The sequence below is a fragment of the Sus scrofa genome, chromosome 1 (assembly GCF_000003025.6).
Source record: "Sus scrofa isolate TJ Tabasco breed Duroc chromosome 1, Sscrofa11.1, whole genome shotgun sequence".
Lineage (NCBI taxonomy): Eukaryota > Metazoa > Chordata > Mammalia > Artiodactyla > Suidae > Sus > Sus scrofa.
In genome coordinates, this window is record NC_010443.5 from 191,154,883 (window position 1) to 191,177,383 (window position 22,501).

A 22,501-nucleotide genomic window follows, 5' to 3' on the forward strand; every position below is an offset into this window, starting at 1 on the left:
TGGGCAAAAGACCTGAATAGACATTTCTCCAAAGAAGATATATAGATGGCCAACAAACACATGAAAAAATGCTCAACATCGCTGATTATAAGAGAAATGCAAATCAAAACTACCATGAGATACCACCTCACACCAGTCAGAATGGCCATCATTAATAAATCCACAAATAACAAGTGCTGGAGGGGCTATGGAGAAAAGGGAACCCTCCTGCACTGTTGGTGGGAATGTCAACTGGTACAGCCACTATGGAGAACAGTTTGGAGATACCTTAGAAATCTATACATAGAACTTCCATATGACCCTGCAATCCCACTCTTGGGCATCTATCCGGACAAAACTCTACTTAAAAGAGACACATGCACCCGCATGTTCATTGCAGCACTATTCACAATAGCCAGGACATGGAAACAACCCAAATGTCCATCCACAGATGATTGGATTCAGAAGATGTGGTATATATACACAATGGAATACTACTCAGCCATAAAAAAGAATGACATAATACCATTTGCAGCAACATGGATGGAACTAGATAATCTCATACTGAGTGAAATGAGCCAGAAAGACAAAGGCAAATACCATATGATATCACTTATAACTGGAATCTAATATCCAGCACAAATGAACATCTCCTCAGAAAAGAAAATCATGGACTTGGAGAAGAGACTTGTGGTTGCCTGATGGGAGGGGGAGGGAGTGGGAGGGATCAGGAGCTTGGGCTTATCAGACACAACCTAGAATAGATTTACAAGGAGATCCTGCTGAATAGCATTGAGAACTATGTCTAGATACTCATGTTGCAACAGAAGAAAGGGTGGGGGAAAAACTGTAACTGCAATGTATACATGTAAGGATAACCTGACCCCCTTGCTGTACAGTGGGAAAATACAAAAAAAAAAATAAAATAAAAAAGAAAAAGAAAATAGCAAATATCTAAATATTTACCAAAAAAACCCCACAACCAATGCACTTCCCACTGTGATACAATGGCATTGGCAGTATCATGGGAGCTGTGGGAGGGATGCAGGTTCCATCCTGGGTCTGGCACAGTGGGATAAGGATACTGGATTGGCCCAGCTATGGCTTAGGGCCCAGCTGCAGCTCAGAAATGATTTCTGTCCTGGAAACTCCATAGCCACATGGCAGACAAAAATGAGAAAAAAAAAAAAAAAAAAAAAAACTGAACAAACACTGCATGCCCAAGATTCAAGCCAGGCATTTCTGGGCCCCTGCTGTTCCTCCAAACAAGCAAAGGGCACTCAGGCCCTAGACAGCCTAACAAAAATCTCTGGCCAATGGGTCTTATGATCATGCAGAGTTTGAACAATAGCTGTGATGGTAGAACCTTGTCCTTTCCCTAAAGCACATTGGGCCACAGGTAATGGGCCCCAAGGACCCAAATGCAAGTTCCTGGGAACCCCCTTGACTTCCCACATTCCATCTCCCACCATTTCCCTGGGCTTGCAGAGGCAGCCAGGGAGCTGCAAAGGGGCTGTGCTGGCGCTCTCACGCCATCTGGCGGACATGGGCTCCAACAGCAACTGTCAGCCCTTCCTCTGCCTCCCACAGCAGAAGCCTGGTCTGCACTGGCCTGGGCCACTTGCCTGCGTGATTGCCTTCCTCCTCTCGCTCTCAGCAAATGGGAAGGCAGGTCAGGTGGGGTACGGGGACCTCAAAGTTGGTGAGGGCCCTCACCCCACCCAAAACAACCCCACTTTTTCACTTCAGACACCCTGCATCTTTAGTCACAAGACCAGACATTGGATCAGCAGGCTTCATCCTTGGGACTCAGCTTGAAATGGTGCACAAGCCAACTGTTATTTACTTTACCTGATTCTAGCTCTGTTCCTGTGGATTGGTGTCCCCCAGAGAGTGGAGATGATCAGGTGGAGAGGGAAGGAGGAGGGTGTGGACATATCTGAAGATAAAGAACCCAGCAATGAACATAGCACACCCCCAAAAATGATACCTCAGTAACGCATTGCATTCACCACCAGAAGAACAGCTTTTCAAAAGCCAAACTACCAGTCATCATCCTGATTCTAAAAACAGCAAGGCGGAATTCCCATTTTAGCTCTGTGGAAAGAATCTGACTAGTATCCATGAGGATGCAGGTTCGATCCCTGGCCTCACTCAGTGGGTTAAGGATCCAGTGTAGCTATGAGCTTTGGTGTGCGTTGCAGGCACGGCTCTGATCTGGCGTGGCTGTGGCTGTCGTGTAGGCTGGCGGCTACAGATCTGATTGGACCCCTAGCCTGGGAATCTCCATATGCCTCAGGTGTGGCCCTGAAAAGAAAAAACAAAAAAACAAAAACAAAAAAAAAAACCCTACAGGTCCAAATTTTAAGCCAGGTATCTCTGGAATAAGATTTCTGCCTACAAATCAGCAAAGGACACTCAGAGCCCAAACTGTCATACTCTCAAATCACCTTTCCACCCCTACAGATAAGCACTGAATTATTCATGTGAGGGCAGAACCATGTCCCCTGAGTTGAGGCAAATTGGGCCATGGGTTCACAGGCACCATAAATACATACACAAGGGTCTGGGCACCTCCTTGAGGTTCCATCCATCCACCTCCATCGCCCTTTGGAACCTCCAGAGGTGGCCAGGGAGTTGCAGAGGGGCTATGCTGGCTCTCTGGTGCTGTCTGTGCTCCAACAGCAACTCTCAGCCCTTCAAAGCTCTGCCTTCTGCAGTAGGAGCCTGGTCTGCCCTGGCCTGGGCCACTTGTCAGTGTGATTGCCCTCTTCCTTTTGCTCTCAGGGAACTGAAATGCAGGACTGTTTGGAGTAGGACCACCACAAATCAGCCAGGACACCTACTGCACCAGACACCACCCCATACCAGATCTCAGGTGTCAATCCTCCTGTGAGAGAATAAAACCTCTGGAAACCTTATATATGTTCCTGTGAGCAGGAAAACTTCTTGTTTTAAGTCATTATGTGCTGGAATCCTCCCATAATCATCATCTTGATATGAAAACTATTGTGACAGTTTCCATAAAGTTCCTATGATTTTTCTTCCTTTTTTTTTAAGGGTGTATCTTTTCCTTTTGCAAGTCTGCTATGCATTGAACTGGAGCTTCAGCTTTTTGCCTACATTACAGCCATAGCAATGCTAGATCCTTAACCACTGAGCAAGGTCAACGACTGAAACTGCATCCTCACAGACACTATGCTGGGTTAACCTCCTGTGCCACTAAGGGAACCCTCCCCACCCCGTGACTCTTCTTGATGAGTCTGTTTTGCCATAGCATCAAAGACCAGTAACTGCATAAATGAGAAAATTTAAAATCACACTTCAACTTATAGTATAATCTAAGCATTTTTACAAGAGGAATAAGCCAACTCAGATTACAGTCTGAGTAGGTTTATTCCTCTTGTAATAATGCTCTCCATGTAATTTAACAAACTAAATAATCCTAGTTAATTTTTTTTTTTTTTTTTTTTTTTTTTTTGGTCTTTTTAGGGCTACAACTGCAGCATATGGAAGTTTCCAGACTAGGGTTGACTTGGAGCTACAGCTGCCGGCTTACACCAGTCACAGTGACGTCAGATCCAACCAGCATCTGTGGCCTACACCACAGCTTGTGACAAAGCCAGATCCTTAACTCACTGAGCAAGGCCAGGGTTAAAACCCACATCCTCACGGCTATTAGGCAGGTTCTGGACCGACTGAGCCATAATTAATTAAAATGTGCTATTTGGGAAGTCTAAAGGTTTCAAAACACTTGGACAAATAAGATCATAGGTCACTGTGGATAATACTTTTTCCTTAAGCAGTTACAAGAGATCTCATAAGCAAATACAGATCACTTAAAGGTGAGGAACTTCACACAATCTGTTATCAAAAGCAGCACTCCAAGAGCATTTTATTCTCTTGACAGAGCGAAAATTCGAAGTCAAGTTTTGCACCAGCTTACTTTTAAAATCAACATAACCTAAATTTAGTCCCAACCATGTACAAAACTCATTTCTCAGTGTCCACCTCGCACAGCCCTTCCATCACTCTTAGCATCCGTATTAGCCTGTCCCTTGTTTTTTCTATCCAAAACAAGCTGTGAGACAGATTTATTTCCTTTTCCTTAATAAAATGCAATTCCATTCCTCATACTTTCTTTACTAAAAACACACATCCTACTTTCTTTAAGCAACCATGAACTGTCTTCTGTATCAGCACTCTGTAGTTAGGTAAACATAAATATCAATCATTTCTTTTTTAAAAAAAAAAGAAGAAAGTATATTCTTATTGAAAATATCTCAGCATGGCAAACATATTCATAGTTTTAAATACCTTTAGTTTCTGTAAAATGAAGCCAATGTTTAGTAACTAGTTTCAGTATATTATCCTATCTTAATTGATCTAGATATTCATTAAGCATCCATCATTTAACTTACTTTAACACAACTCGGAGTTCCCGTAGTGGCGCAGTGGAAACAAATCCGACTTGGAAACATGAGGTTGCAATTTCGATCCATGGCCTCGCTCAGTGGGTTAAGGATCCAGTGTTTGTGGTCCACGGTGTAGGTCAGAGACGAGGCTCAGATCTGGCATTACAATTCCATATGCCACAGGTGCAGCCCTAAAAAGGCCAAAAAATAAAATAAAATAAAATAAAATAAAATAAAATAAAATAAAATGATCTGCAGAAGTCACCCTCAAGTAGAATTTTCCTTTTTTTTTTTTTTTTCTTTCAGGCCATACCTTTGGGAAGTTCCCAGGCTAGGGGTTGAATAGAAGCTGCAGCTATTGGGTTACACCACAACCACAGCAACACCAGATTGTTGTACCATAAGCGAGGTCAGGGATCAAACTGCACCCTCATATTCATTATGTCAGGTTCTTAACATGCTGAGGCACAATGAGAACTCTGAATGCCAGATCCTTATTTTGCTGTTCTACCAAGAACATCTCCAAGTAGACTTATTATTATGTTTTAATTAGTCATAAAGAGTTCACCCAAAAGCTTATTTACATTTAATTTACTTATAAAAGATTTATGCATTGAATTCCCATTGTGACTCAGCAGGTTGAGGACCTGATGTAGTCTCTGTGAGGATGCGGTTTTGATCCCTGGCCTCACTCAGTGGGTTAAGGATCCGGCATTGCCATGAGCTGTGGTATAGATCTCAGACTCGGCTCGGATCCCGCGGGCTGTGGCTCTGGTGTAGGCTGGGGGCTACAGCTCCGATTGTACCCCTAGCCTGGGAACCTCCTTTATGTCTCAGGTGTGGCCCTAAAAAGACAGAGAGACAAAAAAAAAAAACAGATATTAACACTGAATATTTCCCAGTTCACATGAACCTAAAATTAATTCTGTCCAGTTACCTTCAACATTTGAGAATATATATAAGCACTTAATTTTTAAGTCAGTTAAGTAGAGCCCATTGACAAATTAATTTGGATAATACCATCCAAAAGTAAGGACATATACCTAATGCACACAGATACATAGACACACACAACCAGAAATCTCAAAGCTTCATTTTCTAAACATAGTCACGAATCAGGTATTACAATATAGAACTCACTTGTTTATAAAAGTCTTTTTTTTTTTTTTTCCCCCCCTCCCTTCAGTCCCAGGAATTAGAGGTGACCTAGACAAGCAATCCTGAGAGCCCAGGTCTCAAGGCACAGGGTGAGAAAAGCAAGTTCTCTTAAAGGATTTGTTCCCTCAAGGTCAGGATTCTGAAAAGACGTTTTATCAAGCTTGCTTTTTCTTACTGTATATGCAAAAAGAAGCAGTTTGGGAATTTTCAAGAGTTTCACCTAAACCAGTTTTCTCTGGAGTCTAAAAATATTGTGGCCCTACAGTGTTAAAGCATCTTTTTCTCAGTCTTAGGCTCATAACTAAAATCTACCCTGTCAGGCAGAATTCATCCAAGAGGGCAACACAGGGGAACAGAACTACAATTTCCCATTTCACAAGGCAGAACTGTCATCTCAAAGACAACACAGAACCTAAGGTGCAAAACACACAGGAAAGGCTGTCCTAGTCAGACACTCCTTAAATACAATATTGCAGTCTCTCATTAAACTGCAGAGACACGGAACTTCAGATCAGAGTACAGTTGCCGAAAATCAGCCAGTGCTCTTTACTTCTGCAGCAGGGTATGGCTACTCAAAGGCACACAGAGACAGAGTTTGGGGTGAAGCATAAGAAAATTAGCTTTATTGTTTTGCCAGGCAAAGAAGGTCACAGCGCTACCGCCCTGAAGACTGTGCTGGCCTTGGGGAGAGAATAGGAGGTGGTTTTATAGTGTGGGGGGTAGAAAATAGGGCCACAGATAAGGATGGAGTAGAGGCAAGCTTTCATTCTTATTCAAAGCTGCTGTTTAGTGGCCCCAGGACTGATTTTGGTGGTCCTCCTCTCTGGTTGTCCTTTGCTGGGGGTTTTAGCTCAGCAGAAAAGCTTGAAGATATTGTTATGTATATTCCTTCAAAAGGAACCAGGATCCTGCCTGAGGCTGCACTATTGTTTCTTGAGGGCTCCTCCCTGGTCTCCGCCGTCTCCGCATCCCCTCCCTTCCCTGATTAGCAACTGCTTGAACCTGCCCTGTGGAACTCAGGAAAGGTCTTGGAGGCTGAAGCTTATTCCCTAAAAACAAGAAATTGGGGACACCGAAAGGCTTGTTCCTAGGAGTCCCACATGGCCTTGCTCAGTTTCAGTACTAACAAAGAGTAAGTGAACTATCTTGGGTTTTCAAAGGTTTCAAAGGGAGGAAAAGAGGCCAGATTGAGGGTGGATTGGAACCTTGGGGTTAATAGATGCAAACTATCGCCTTTGCAATGGATAAGCAATGAGCTCCTGCTGTATAGCACTGGGAACTTTGTCTAGTCACTTATGATGGAGCATGATAATGTGAGAAAAAAGAATCTATACATGTATGTGTAACTGGGTCACCTTGCTGTACAGTAAAAAAAAAAAAAAAAAAACTGTATTGGGGAAATAACTTTCTTGTTGTTGTTGTTGTTGTTGTCTTTTTGCCATTTTCTTGGGCCACTCCCATGGCATATAGAGGTTCCCAGGCTAGGGGTCGAATCAGAGCTGTAGCCGCAGGCCTACACCAGAGCCACAGCAATGCAGGAGTCTGCAACCTACACCACAGCTCAGGGCAATGCTGGATCCTTAACCCACTGAGCAAGGTCAGGGATTGAACCTGCAATCTCATGGTTCCTAGTCAGATTCATTAACCACTGAGCCACGATGGGAACTCCCGTATTGGGGAAATAACTTTTTTTAAAAATTTAAATTAAAAAATAAATAAAATATATGACAGATCTTTTTGACCAAAAAAAAAAAAAAAAAAAAAAAGAAAGAAAGAAAGAAAAGAGGCCAAACCTAGAGGAGAGGAGGGAAAAAAGGGGTGGCCTGATGGACATCTCCCACCACCTGCAGATGGCCAGGAGTTACAGGACTTTTCCCTGGGCTTCAGAAAGGGGGGCAGGAACTCGGCCCAACCAGAAACACAATAGAGAATTCAGAATCCGAGTTCTCTGCTACCAGAGGTGATAGCCTTACAGCCCTCAGAAAACTGAGGCCATCCCCCCAGGCTCGTGCATCTAGAAGAAAGAAAGGAGGATCACTGGAGAATTAAAATGATCATCAGTGTTGGAAAGTGAGACACACGAACACAGGGAGATCTTGACAAGGCTCTTTACTTCTGCAGAAGGGGCACGGCTACTCAAAAAGCACGTACATGCAAGAGGGAGACCCTCCCTATTTACACCTAATGCAGGTGGTATACCTGTCCCCTTCCCATTGGTCAGGTTAGGGCACATACTCTTCTCGGTTGGCTAATTGAAACAAACTGTTGCTGGGAGAAGAGTGAGGAGGAGGGAGTTGAAGGAAGGCATCTGAGCCGAAACCAGAGCAAAATGGAGTAAACAAGATTTCCTTTGATAGAAAAGACATGTTACTTTCCACAGGATGGAGTTCCCACCATATCGCAATGGGATCGGCAGCATCTCTGCAGCCCTAGGATGCAGGTTCAACCTCTGGTCTGGCCCAGTGGGCTAAGGATCTAGCGTTGCCACAGCTGTAGCTTAGGTTGCAGATGCAGTTCAAATCTGATCCCTGGCCCAGGAGCCCCATATGCTATGGGGAGGCCAAAAAAGGAAAAAAAGGGGTGGGGGAGGGTAAGATAGGTAGGGCTTGGAAAGAGAAAAGGGAGAGGAAAGAGGACAAGGTCAACAATGCTTCTTGTCCCTTACCTGGTCAGAGCACTCTGGCCAGTCGTCTACATCAGGAGGAGACCAGAGACAAAAGCGTCCTGGTAGTGGCCACTGGGTCTGGCCCGTGGGTGGGCAAGCTGGTCCCCGAGTGATCAGGATGTCAGTTGTAGTGAAGAAGGTGCCTCACCAGAGCCACCAGCTGTTACAGGAAGGGGGACCCATTCCAGGGCCCGAGTGTGGGCTCTTGTCTAACACTTGGAAATGAATTGTCCCAGGAGATACCTGTGCCAACAGAGCAAGAGACTTTATTGGGAAAGGGCCCCTTGGTGGAAGGAACCCAGGAGAACTGCTCTGCCACGTGGCTCAGAATCTCTAGTTGTACGGGAATGGGGGTTATTTTCGGTGGCGCTTGCGTACTTCTCAGCCAAGATGGATTCCAGCACCAAGGATCCTGGGAGGTTGGTCGTCTCCTCCTTCCTACTGGGCCCTCCCAAATCCTCAGTCTTCAGGGCAGCACCCAGTTCCTTCTCAGGGCCTCCTGCTGTGAGACAGCTCATGGAAGCAGCTATTACTCGGTTTCAGCCAATGCTCTAATAGAAGCCCAATAAAATGCCCTACAGACAGGGGCATGACTTTCTCAGTCAGCCAGGGCACTCACACCACCAGACATCACTCAAGCAATGCTGCCTTTTTTTTTTTAATTATTATTATTGTCTTTTGTTTTTTCTAGGGCCACACCTGTGGCACATGTAGGTTCCCAGGCTAGGGGTCCAATTGGAGCTGTAGCTGCCAGCCTACACCAGAGCCACAGCAGTGCCAGATCTGAGCTGTGTCTATGACCTACACCACAGCTCACAGCAACGCCAGATCCTTAACCCACCGAGTGAGGCCAGGGATCCAACCCGCCACCTCATGATTCCTAGTTGGATTTATTTCCACTGTGCCACGATGGGAACTCCCTTTTTTTTTTTTTAAATGAGAGTCGCAACATTTATTTCAGGTTCTCGCTCTTTTTTTTTTTTTTTTTTTCTTTTTTGCCACACAGGCAGTATGCGGAAGTTCCTGGACCAAGAATCGAACCTGCACCACACAGCAGTGACCAGAGCCACAGCAGTGAGAATGCAGGAGCCTTAACCTGTTAGGCCATCAGAGAACTCCCTTGCCCTGCTTTTTAGTTCACATGAGCAGGCTTTAAATCTATCAGCACCCTTCATCCCTGAGACCAATGTTTAAATCAGTAACTCTTACCCTTTATTTCTATCACCAGGTTTAGGTAGTTTCCCCCTAACAGGGGTTGGGTAGAGGAGGATGAGGTTCAGATGGAAGGAAAAAAAGCAGCTGGGGAGAAATTTTGAGAGAAAGGGCAGAGATGAGCATCACCCACCCACTGAAATACCACTGCTTTGACACATTCCGTCCACGACCACTGGCCCAGCTTTCCAGATGCCGAACCTCACAGAGGCCTGATTCTAGAAAACAACACTCCGGGATTTAAGCTTGGTGTCTCTGGGTTCACAGTCCTGCCTCTAGACAACCAAAGGGCACTCAGACCCCAGACATCCTGGCCAATGGGCCGCCCAACCAGGCTGGAAGCCACCCATATATCTGAAGGCAGGACTATGTCCCTTGTATGAAGTGAAGCAATTTGGGCCAGAGGCCATCTGGTACCAAACCCTTTTCTCTGGGCACAATCTTGGGATTCTGCCCACCCCATGTCCATTCCCAATTCTGAGCCTCCAGAAAGCAGCAGGTGGGCTCTGCTGACACTGCAACATCCTCTAGCGGCAGCCCCCTCAAACAACTTAGAGCCCCTCCTGCCTTCCTGCCCACACCTGGGGGAGGCACTGGACTGGAGCAGCTGACACCCTGATGTTGTTCCCCCTCTCCCTCTAAGCACAATCCAGAGCCTTATGGGGCTGGGGGCATTTCTCTGTCAAAGTCTCCCAGGGCACTCACCCTTCCCTATCCGACACCATTTCTTTAGGCCAATCAGCAGAAGCCACTTTAAGTCACATGGTGGGCTTTAAATTGATCAGACCCCCTGAAATCACAGGACCTAGTTTTAGGTCAACTTCTTTGATCAGGGTCAGTGTCGGGAGCAAGAAGCTCAGATGGGGAGTTCCCATCGTACCTCCGTAAGTTAAGAACCTGACTAGTATACATGAGGATGCGGACTCAATCCTTGGCCTCGCTCAGTGGGTTAAGGATCTAGCATTGCCGTTAGCGGAGATGTAGTTCCCAGATACAGCTCAGATTTGGTGTGGCTGTGGCTGGCGTAGGCCAGCAGCTGCAGCTCCAATTCAACCCCTAGCCTGGGAACTAACATATGCCAAAGAGGCAGCCCTAAAAAGTCCAAAAAGAACAACAAAAGACAGAGAGAGGCTCAGATGGAAAAAGGAAAAGGAACTTTAAAACAGAGTTCACAAGAATGGACACAGCCCACCCACTAAAGTACACAGCTAACACATTCCATTCACACCACCAGCCCAGCTCCCCAGATGCCAAACCCCACTCAAGCCTGATTCTACAAAACTGCATGCCCAAGATTTGATCTCGGAATTTCTGGGTCTAGAGTCCTGCCTCTGAAATGTCAAAGGTCAGTCAGAACCTGAAAGACTGTCAAACTGGCCACTAAACCACCTGACCAGGCTGGAAGTACCCAATCAGATGCTTAATTCAGAACTATAAACCCTCTGTGTGAGGTGAGGCAATTTGGGCCAGAGAGTCAGAGGCATCCAGGAACTATCTCTTCATCACTGCGCATGACTTGGGGGTTCTGACAATCTCCAGTCCCATCTATGAGCCTGGGGGTGTGGCCAGGGTGTTATAGATGGGCTGTGCTTGTGTCCCAGAGCCCTGTATAAGCCACCCCCTGTAACACCAACTCTCAGCCTCTTTTGCCTCCTTCACAAGCTCCAGGTTCTGCACTGGCCTTGGACACCTGTCAGCCCTATTTGTCCTCCCCTCCCTGGAAGTGAAATCAAGTTCCCTACAGAGGGGGGAGCTTCTCTCTCCATGCCTTATAGGGCACTCACCCTTTCCTACCCCACCCCACTACCTGAAATCAATCAGTACCCCTTAATTCACATGACCTAGCTCTAGGTGAGGTTCCCCCCTGCCCCCCAGCAGGGTCAAAGGAAGAAGGAAGAGGCTCAGATGGAAAAAGAAGGATCTTTGGGGATAACTTCAAAAGGAAAGTGTTCACAGTTGAGCACAGCCCGCCCACTGCTTTTACACACTCCATTCACAACAACCATCCCTACTTCCCAGATGCCAAAAACCCCACACAAGCCTGATTCAAGAGATCTGTAAGCCCAAGATTTAAGGCAGGTATTCCTGGTCCAGAATCTGGCCATGTCAGAAACAAAGGACACTAAGATCCCAGATAGGCTCTCCAACTGTCTGGCCACTGTGCTACAAGACCAGGCTGGAAGTATCACCATCAAATGCTGATGGCACACCCATGTCCCCATATAGTCAGGCAATTTGGGCTATAAGGTTAAGAGGCACACTGTAACCGGCGCCTTCTCTCTTGGGACCTCATTGCGGTTCTGCCAACCACATCTGAGCCTCTTTGTACAGGGAGCTGCTGGTGTGTTCTACCCGCCCTCTGCTGCCCTCTAGCGGCCGTCTGTTCTAACAACAACTCTCAGCCCTTTCTCTTGCCTCCCTCCCCTGCCCCAGGGGGATAGTTGCCAGGCTTCCTTCCTTCCTCCTCTCTTACTGAACACAGTGAAAGGCCATACAGAGGAGGCATTTTTCTCTCATGGTCTCCCAGGGCATGCACCCCTCCATACCCACCCCACTATTTTAAGACAAAACACTGTATGTCACAAGACTGCCTTAAAACAATCAGCCCCCTCCTCAATTCATGTGACTTGGCTTTAGGTCAGCTTCCCCCATCAGGGGTCAAGGTCAGAAAGAAGAAGCTCCAATGGAATAGGAAAGGTCTTTGGAGAGAACCCTCGAGAGAATGGTCACAGGGGTGAGCACAGCCCGCCCACCAAAGTACCACCACCAGATCGTTTTTCCAGATGCCAAAGCCTACATAAACCTAAAGCTTGAAAACTGCGAGGACAAGAGCCAAGCCAGATGTTTCTGGACCTAGAGTCCTGCCTCTGGAGAATCAAAGGGCAGACCCCAGAAGGACTGTCAGACTGTCTGGCTACAGGGACGCTTGACATGGCTGGAAGTCCCATCAGATGCTGAAGGCACCTATGCGTCCCCTCTGTGAGGTGAGACAATTTGGACCAGAGGTTCAGAGGCACCGTAACCAATCCAGGTATTCTGAGCATGTCCTGGGGGTTCCACCAACCCATCATCTACGCCATCTCTGAGCCTGGAGGTGCTGCCAGTGAGGGGCTGAGTGGCTCCACTGGTGCTCTGGCGCCATCTGGTGGCCATCAGCTCTAACATCAGCTCTCTGCTCTTCCTCCTGTCTCCTCCCTCAGTAGAAACCTGGGGCTGCACTGGCCTTGGGCACTTGTTAGCTGGATTTCCTTCCTCCTCTCCCTCTAAGCAAAATGAAATGCCCTACAGGGCGGGGGGAGGGGGCGGAATTTCTCTCTTAAAAGCTCCCAGGGCGCTCACCCCAACCTACCCCACCACCTCAGTACATTAAAACACTCAGCTGCCCTTCCCCCCCTGTTTTCGTGTTTGCATGTTTGTTTTTTTGGCCATGCTGTGGCATGTGGAAGTCCCTGGGCCAGGGATCGAAAATGCGCCACAGCAATAACCTCAGCTGCTGCAGTGACAACCCTGGATCCTTAACCCACTGAGCCACAGAGGAACTCCATGAAAGCCAGCTTTGAATTAGTCACTCTGCCTTAATTCACAAGACATGGCTTTAGGTCAGATCCTCATAACACAGGTTGGGGACAGAAAGAAGAGGCTCAGGTGGAAAGGGAAAAAGTGTTTTTGGGGAGAAATCTTGAGAGACAGGGCACAGAGATGAGCACAGCCTGCCTACTAAAATACCACTGCACTTCCACCCTCCATTTGTGACCACCAGCCCCTGCATTGTCCCTAACAGAGGGCCAGAATGGTCTCTAACTAAAGCCTTGCACTCTCCCAACTACACTTAAGTGTCCCTAGTAATGCCCTGAGTTGTAACTAAATCTCTGTGCTGTCCCTAACTAGATTTATGCTACCCCTATCTAAAGGTCTGCTCTCTTCCTAACTATGGCCCTGACCTCTCCCTAAGACCTTACACTTTTCCTAACTAGAACTGTTCCTAAGGGCCTGTACTGTCCCTAACAAGACTTAAGTGTCCCTAACTATGGCCCTGTGCTATCACTAACTAGACCTATGTTATCCCTATTTAAAGGCCTATTCTGAGGAGTTCCCATCATGGCCCAGTGGTTAACGAATCCGACTAGGAACCATGAGGTTACGGGTTCAATCCCTGGCCTCGTTCAGTGGGCTAAGGATCTGGTGTTGCCGTGAGCTGTAATGTAGGTCGCAGATGTGGCTTGGATCCCTTGTTGCTGCGGCTCTGGCATAGGCCAGTGGCTACAGCTCCGAATGGACCCCTAGCCTTGGAACAAGACAAAAAATAATAATAATGATAATAAAAATAAAGGCTTGTTCTGTTCCTAACTGTGGTCCTGACCTCCCCCTAAGACCTTACACCGTCCTTAACTAGAATTAGGCCCTGTGCTATCTCTAATGAGACCTAAGTGTCCCTAGCTATGGCCCTGTGCTTGCCCTAAGACCCTGCATTGTCACTGCCAAAGCCACGGCACTCTCCTTAACTAAAGCCCTGGCTGTACATAATTAAGGCAGGGCAACATTCCAAACTAAGGCCCTGAGCTCTCCCTTAATAAGGCCTTGGTGTTTCCCAACTAAAGCCCTGGCCTTTCCCTAATAAGATCTTGCACTGTCCATAACTAGACCTAAGTGTCCCTATAGAATGCCCTCTGCTGTGTCTAAGTAAAGGCCTCAACTTTCCATAACTAAGGCCTGGACCTGTCTCTTGCACTGTATCTAACTAGACCTAAGTGTCCCTAACTAAGGTCCTGTGCCGTCCCTGACTAGACCTGCATGAGTGGCCTGTCCCTGGGTGGCATACCCATCCCCTGGCCCTTCAAGGGAATCCCCTAACCCTCAGGAACCCAAGAGGTGAGTATATTTGGAGATGGGGTTTTCCAAGAGGTATCAGCTTAAGATGAGGTCACTAGTGTGGATCCTAATCAAATAAGGCTGATGTCCTACCAGAAGGGACTAGGACACAGGCACAAGTGAGATCACATGAGGACATGGGGAAAAGATGGCTGTCTACACACAAAGGAGAGCAGCCTCAGGAGAAACCAGCCTGCAGACACCTTGACTGGGAGATGAGTCTGTTGTTTAAGCCACTTGGTCTGTGGCATTTGTTGCTCAGGGTAAATCAGGTCTCAGACTGGAGAGGGCCCATGCTCCCTTGCCCGGTAGGTGAGTTTCAGGAGCTGAGGAGAGGGTCTCCAAGAAGAGCACAGAATAGAGTTTAGGCATTCACAAAACTGCACTCAGGTTACACATGCCTGATCCACACTCACGTGAGATGGTCTTGTCCTGTATGGACGCCCCCCTCGCTCTGAACTGCAGATCTTTGGCTTCACCACCTCCACTGAGAGAATTAGCTTAACCTACTGCAGGAAACCTCCTACAGTCTTTCCACAATCACAATCATCGGAGAGCTTGTGCCCACATACCATTACATTTCACAAGACCCACAAGCTGTGTGCTAGTGTCCTGGTGACTCTGCTGTAGCAGAGCTGCCCAGGTCCCACCACAACCGGATACCCTTTTCCTGCTCAAAGCTGCCCTGCACCTCCCAGCCTGCCCACCCCCTGCAGCTGGGGCACAGTGTCTCCTGTTATCAAGGGGACATGGTGGTGGTGAGGGCCTTGGCCAGCCTGCATCCTGGGACAGAGAGCATGGTGACCACATGGTCACCCCATCCCTCCTGGTTGGAGTCCTCCACCCTGAAACAGAGAGGATAAACAAGGTGGACAGACCCTGGACCCCAACAGCCACCTGCCCTGGACTCTCCCATGAAGCGGACAGAGACATCTTGAGCTTCAGCATATTTGGGGGTGGCGCGGGAGGAGGGAGGACTTTTTATGCCAGTAACAATCCTTTGCCCTAAAAGTGGGAGAGCTTTACATAATCCTCCCCACCTGTAACAGAGGTAAAACTTCATTCCATGACACTTTTCTCAAACCACAGCCTGTGCTGAGACCACCACTCAGCTCACAGTGCTTCAGGGCAGCCCCTTTAAAAGATCCTTGGAGTTCAGCTCCCCAAGCTCTGCCTTCAGCTTAAAGGGGAAGTTTCCTTGACACACCTGCTTGGTTTCCTCGACAACAAGCTTCATACTCTCCCCAGCTCTTCTCCTTCAAACCTTCCTGTTCTAGTCTTGATGAGCCTAAAGGGACAGTGCCATCATCACATGCCAGAAAGTGATTCCTCCAAGCCTGTAGTTACCAGCTATGCTGTTGCTGGTGAACTTCCAGAGGAGCTAGCAAGGTAACCACTTCCGGACTTGGCACTAGGTCCCTCTCTATGGATAAGGCAGAGTGGCCATTCTCACGACCTGTTGTGGAAGAGCTCATCTTCTGATGAAGAAGCCAGGCCTTGATCCTTTCCAGGTGATTCCAGGGTCCTCCTTTGCCCCAGACTCCCTCGCCGCTGCCCCCCCACCCCCCACCCCCGGTCACATGGCTGCTGTCTGTGCCCACCTATATGGGACCTTGGTCAACTCCTAGAATGAGGGTTATTTTATACGCAGAAAATGGGTTGGGGTATTCCCTTTGTGGAGCAGCAGAAACGAATCTGACTAGTATCCATGAGGATGCGGGTTCCATCCCTGGCCTCCCTCAGTGGGTTAAGGGTTCGGCGTTGTTGTGAGCGGTGGTGTAGGTTGCAGATGTGGCTCAGATCCCGCATTGCTATGGCTATGGTGTAGGCCAACAGCTGTAGCTCCAATTTGCCCCTAGCCTGGGAACTTCCATATGCTGTAAGTGTGGCCCTAAAAACCAAAACCAAAAACAAACAAACAAACAAGAAAGAAAAGAAAATGGGTTGAATGGTGGCCCCAAAAGTGTGTCTCCCAGAACAGATGAATAGGACCATACCTTTGCAGATAATAGTTGAGCCTCTCAAGATGAGGTCATCCGGGTTAGGGTGGCCCTACCCTAAATCCACTCAGAGTCCTGATATGAGAAAAAAGAGGGGAGACACAGAGGAGAAGCCATGTGAAGATGAGGCACAGATATCGGGAGATAGCCACAAGCCTGGGGCTGTCTGGAGCCCCCAGAAGCTGTAAGAGGCGGGAAGGACCCTCCCCTGGAGCCTCTGGAGGGACCTCAGCCCTTGACACCTTGGTCTCAGATGTCTGGTCTCCAGGACTGGGAGAGGTTGGATTCCTGTTGTTTTAAAACATCCAGCTTGTAGTCATTTGTTAGAGAAGCCACAGAGCAGCCACACAGACTCGGCTCTGTAGAATCCTGGAAACTTGGGACTCACTAAAGGTAGATAGAGGCTGGATTATGGAACCCCTCAGAAATCCCAAGCAGTGGCTGGGCACCAGAATGTTGAGGTGTTACATCTGAAGCCCATCCCTAAGGGTGCTGCCCAGGTTCTTACATTTGGATATGTAGTTTAAGTATATCTACCCTGACTGAGGGCCTTTACACTGCTAATTAAGAACCTACCAGTTACACAAATGAAAACCCAATAAGGAGACCCGCTATACTGATAAACAATTCTGAAGTTGGTCAGAGGTGGGGAATTTTCTCCCATGCAGCCACCAGCCCCCTCCCCACCCCACACACACACGCAAGGAGTGTCCTCATTGGAAAGCTGATGGACCATGTAGAGGGGGTCTCTGACTAAATGTTAGCTGACCCCCAGGCCACTGACCCTGAATCTTAGCCACCCTTCCAGGTAAATCACCTGAACATTTGCAGAGACTTTAAAGGCTGGAGGAGAGGACTTGGAGCCACCCCAGTGACAGCAGGCTTGCCGAGTTGGCATCTGCAGGCCATGCGGGATTGTCCTGGCCTGGGGGCTCTTCCGGAAGCTTTCCATCTGCCTGAGTTACCCTTCTTGTCTGTGCCCCCCTTGCCTTTTTTCTAGCTTCCTCACCTCTGCCTGAGGAGAACTTCCAATGGCAGGTGCAGGTGACACATCCTCTTCCTTAGCAGGTGGTGGCTCAGCAACTCCTACAGAAGGTCCAAGCAGAGGCCCACTCAGACCAGCCACCTGCAAAGCCATAGCCCCTCACTCCCTTCCACCAGCACAGCCCTGTGGTTACTGACGAGCCAAGAAGTATAGTGTCAGGTACAGCTGCAAGTGCTCTTGCTGCCCCGGGGAACTATTTATACAGACCTCAACCCAGCACACCTGGGAAGGGCTGGCCAGCCGGGGCAAGCTGCCCAGGTCAGCTATTCCTCACCCATCATGGGCTCATGGTTGCAGAAAAAGGGCCTTGCTACATGGGCCAGGTCCAAGGAACTAGTGTAGGTTCCTAAGGGTCGGGATAGACATGGGGCTACAGCTCTGGCTTGTATTCTAATCATTTTTAGTGGCCCACGAGTGGTGGACAATTTCAAGAAGACCCTCACCTCATGAGAGGAAACCAGGAGTCAGGGAGAGGAGGGGAGGTGGGTGCAGAAAGGGGCCCGCTACCCTGGCGCAGTGGAAGCCTCAGGAAAACCCAGTGGAGGGAGGCCACACAGAGTGATGCCCAGGGGCATAGACCTGTCCAGGAGCTGCTGTTTGTTAGTTCAGATCCTGCTCTGAGGTGCTCAGGGTCAGCTCTGACCAACAGGTGGGTTGGAGGTGGCCTGCAGCGAGGGCTCTGTGCATGGGTCCTGTGTGCTGAGCACTGATGGGGTGCCTGCCCAATGGGCCACTTGCCTGGGAGGGGCCTGCCCACGTGAGCCACGGGGGCTGCTGGGAGCCTGCCCAGGTAAACTCCATATACTGGGAGGACCCTGCCCTCATGAGCCCAAGAGGCTGCTGGGTAGTAGCCCACATGAGCCCCATATCCTAGGAGGGGCCTGCCCACGTGAGCCCCGGGGGCTGCTAGGAACATTCCCAGGTGTGTTCCATATCCTTGGAGGGGCCCACACTTGTGAGCCCCATGCACTGGGAGGGGTGCTTGAACAAGCATCCTCTCTTCACAGCACAAAATTGCTTAGCATGAACCATGCCACCTCCTTCCCCCATTCCCATGTGGGCAGTGTTGGGATGAGATTGAGGTAGGAGGTAGACGAGCCCTGGCCCTGGGCTGAGAACAACTGGGACCTGTTAGGCTGTGTAAATTGAGCCTTGTTTCTCCTTTCATGTCAAGGAGAAAGTTAATGGCAGGAGCTGAGTTCTGCTGGGGTAGAAAGATAAGATGACCACATCAATCACTCCTGGGGTCAAGGAGACCTCCCCAATTCCATACATGCAGAAAGACTCCTAGGGGTTAAAAAGGGAGGGGGTCCTGGCCATAACAAGTCCTCTTAGCCACCCCATAACCCTTTGCTCTGGAATCCATCCTTGCCAAAACATGCACACACAGATCAGGGAGGGCCCTGGGTCTGATCAGGTGTGAAAGATAAATCAAGATAATTGGCCAAACGAAAACAAAGGCCCAGAAGAACTGTCCCATATAAGTGATTTAAATCACACTCCTTTGGGTGTGTGTTACTGCTTTGCTTCTGCCTTAAATAAATAGACTAATCTCTGTGCTCTCCCATGTGTTGTGCTGTGTCCCTCACAATAAGCCTTGTACTTGTTTTTACAGACTTTGCCTCCTTAAAACATTCTTGCTTTTGATAGGAAGCAAGAATCATGGTAATTCTGCTTTTAGGCTTTAGCTGGTCTAGTGGTTGGGATTCCTGGTTTTTGCCCAGGTTCTCAGGTTCAACCTACACAGAGAGTTAAGATCCAGCACCATGTCATCACTTACTGCTGTCTCTCTGAGACCAAGGTAAGAAGCAGGAGATGCTGCAGGTGCTTGAGCCCCCCACCCCTGCTCATCCAGAGGGACAAGGTCTATAGATGGATGCTGGTCACTGTGCTGCAGGAGAGAGGCCCCATGGGTACCTCTTGCTTTTTCCACCTGACCCTGATTTTGGAGAGGCAGTACTGAATGATGGCTAAAAGTGAGAGCTTAATTCTCTGCTCAGTAGTTGAACCTGGGTAGCCTGGATGAAAACCAGGAATCGTAGCCACTAAGACTAGCTAGAGGCTGAAAACAGAATTGCCCTGATACTTGCCCCCTGTTGAAAGCAAGACTGTTTCAAGGAGCTAAAGACTGTAAAAATAGGTACAAAGTTTATTGTTAGAAACATAGTACAATGTGTGGGAGAGCACAGAAATACAGAGTATTAGTCTATTTATCTAAGGCAGAAGTAAAGCAATAATGCACACCCAAAGGAGAAGGCATCTCCACACCTGATCAGATCTAGGGCCCTCCCTGATCTGTGTGTGTGTGTCTTTTGGGAAGTTGGATTCCAAAGCAGAGCATGGTGGGAAGGTTATCCAGACCTATTATGGCTCAGAGGGGTCTCTCTGCGCATGTGTAGTTGGAGTCTCCCTGATCCTGAGGATGGGGCGTATGTGACCTCTGTGTTCTGTCCAAGCAGGGCTCAGCCCCCTCTTGAGCCTGTCATTACCATTGTTTAACAGTTCACAGAAGACAAGTACCAGTTATTTGCCTTAGGCTTGTTATTTCTATCTTGAAATATAGATAGGTGGCTGGTTGTAAATGTTCATCCTGGAGCCCACCTATCTCCTGTCTCAAGAAGTGCAAATAAAGGAGTTCCTGCTGTGGCTCTGTGGTTAACTAGTATCCATGAGGATGCAGGTTTCATCCCTGGCCTCGCTCAGTGGATTAAGGATCTGGCATTGCCGTGAGCTCTGGTGTAGGTCACAGACGCAGCTCAGATCCCATGTTGCTGTGTCTGTGGTGTAGGCTGGCAACTACAGCAATGATTCGACCCCTAGCCTGGAGAATTCCATATGCCATGTGTGTGGCTCAAAAAAGGCCAAAAAAGTGCAAGTAAGAGACTAGCTACAAATGTCTATCCTGGAGCCCATCTACCTCCTGCCTCAATAACAGTCACCTCTGTGGGTGGGACTGGCAAACCTCTGCTCCTTAAGGGATATTTCAATTTCTTATAAGGTATGTATATTACTTTAATAATTCTAAAAAGGTTAAAATCACATGTCAAGTGTGATCCAATCATCACTCATCTGGGGAGTAATTAAAGTATATTTTATTTTGTTTTAACTTTTTTTTTTTTTTTTTTTTTTTTTTTTTGCTTTTTAGGGCCGCACCAGCAGCATATGGAGGTTCCCAAGCTAGGGGTCCAATCAGAGTGACAGCTGCCAGCTACAGCCACAGCCACAGCAACACAGGATCCTTAACCCACTAAGCAAGGCCAGAGATTGAACCCCAAACTTCATGTTTCCTAGTCGGATTCGTTTCTGCTGTGCCACAATGGGAACTCCTGTTTTAATTTTTAAAAGATTTCTTACAAGGACAGTAAACAACATTATAGTAAAGTAATGAATTCTGAAGGAATTAAGAATCAAGTAAAGAATTAAACTTTTTTGGTGTCTCAGTTCCTGGCCAGCTAGTTGGCAGGACATGGCAGGGTTGGAGCAAGTTTCTCCAGGAGGTTGTGTATGTTCTGAATTGGCATCCAGTAAAGATAAGGAAGGAGGTGTACAAAATGTTTACACTGAGAACAACAGTAGCTTGTTGAAAGAAATTAAGAAAGACCTGTATTCAAGGAAATCAATCTCATATTCACGGATCAGAGGGTTAAATGCTCTTAAGATGACCATACTCCATGAATAGATCTAAAGATGCAAAGAATCCCTACCAAAATACCAGGTGGTATTTTGCAGAAATTAACCACCAACCTAAAATTCATGTGGAAAATACAAGGGTCTCAGAGTATACGAAGTAATCTTAAAAAAGAACAAAGCTGGCGGTATGGAGAGCCAGGCAGAGCCTCATGGGTTCGTATAAAGACAACTGAAGCTGAAGATGCTTGAGATTCAACAGATGCAGGAGAAAAAAAGCCTTCTAGGAGTGCCCTTCATCTAAATACAAGCTGAAACCTCTGAGACGTGACCACAGCTGTAAATTCCCTCTTTGGGATGGCTTCTATTCCCAGGAAAGAGACCAAGATTAAACCTACTCTAAATCCCTTTCATGACCCTGAAGATGCAAAGATCACTCATACCTATACAGATAAAAATGATCACACATTTTCTCGTGTCCCTTCCAAAGAACCTGTTTGTCTTTCCTGCGGAAACCTTCCTGTATTTCCCACAGAAGCCTCTCCCTTTCCCCTATTAAGTTAGGTTTATAAGCCATTACTGTTCACCATTTAACATATTAGTTCCTTTTTTGTTTGGCACCTGGGTGTGGAGAAGTAAACCTTTTCTCCTGTTCTTCTAATCCTTATCTCTTTTGGCTGTCTTAGGGAATGACTCTGGATCACGGGGCTGCTCGTTTTTCACCCTCTTTATTGATACATTTTTGTCCGTGGTTAAACTATAAAATGGCTTACTGGGTTGAGTTACATTTGAAATAGGTATACCTTTGGAGACCCCCTGGTAGGAAAAAAAGGGCTCAATACTGCCAGGAGAATTTACAGGTTGTCCTGGCCAAACACCTTATAAGACAATATTTGCAAGGATTTTTTTTAAGGTCCTCACCTGAAAACAAAGATCCTATTAAAACTTCTCAGATGATCAAATCAAAAGAAAGACAAAGGAGCTGAGCTGAAAGACATGGCTGAGCTGAAGCTCACTACCTTAATTAAACAAAAGGACAGAAAATGGATTTAGATCAAAAATTAAAATCCATGTACACCATACACACACATCGTGCCCATACCTTCTTCTAGATGGTCCTCTGGAGAAATATCTCCACCAACATTGCAAGTGGCCAGATCCTTTGCCAGGACCTCCTGCTAATTTTCAGAACATGGCCCAATTGAAGGCTGATACGCAGGCCCTGAGAAGAGCTCTTTGTGAGGCCCTCTCTGCTATGACCCCACCTGGGCTAAGATGGAACTATGAGCTCGGAGAGGAAGAAAACACGTGGAGCCTCTGTAGAAGGATCTAGGAAAACACCCCGAAGGCACGAAGCCCTAAATCTGCACATAGGAATCTTCTGTTTACATCTAAGTTGGAAATCTTCTCCTTGATAGGAAGGAGCAAATCCAAGACAGTGAAGTTGGATGGGCAGGTCAGTCTATTGAAGTTATCACTGAGTAGGAGAGGCAATTCTTTGAAGAATTTAAAACCACCATCCTTTCTTTAT

General features: G+C 47.4%; 1 protein-coding gene across 3 annotated transcripts in view; it reads right to left on the reverse strand.

Annotated features, from left to right (window-relative positions):
- ISG20 (interferon stimulated exonuclease gene 20) overlaps nt 971–22,501 on the reverse strand; it is a 39,749-nt gene continuing 18,218 nt past the window's right edge. Inside the window, exons 4-7 of one of the 3 annotated variants that reach the window (XR_002335558.1) lie at nt 17,308–17,384; nt 16,296–16,373; nt 8,218–8,460; nt 971–1,918 (exon numbers count right to left, since the gene is read on the reverse strand). Coding sequence is in view for 1 of the 3 variants with exons in the window: in XM_021062570.1 (XP_020918229.1) it covers nt 16,340–16,373; nt 17,308–17,384 (111 nt within the window). In the remaining 2 variants the exon portion in view is untranslated. Of the gene's footprint in view, nt 1,919–4,557; nt 4,586–8,133; nt 8,461–16,295; nt 16,374–17,307; nt 17,385–22,501 lie in introns of those variants that run through there. The other 2 variants (XR_002335557.1, XM_021062570.1) reach the window with 2 other exon arrangements.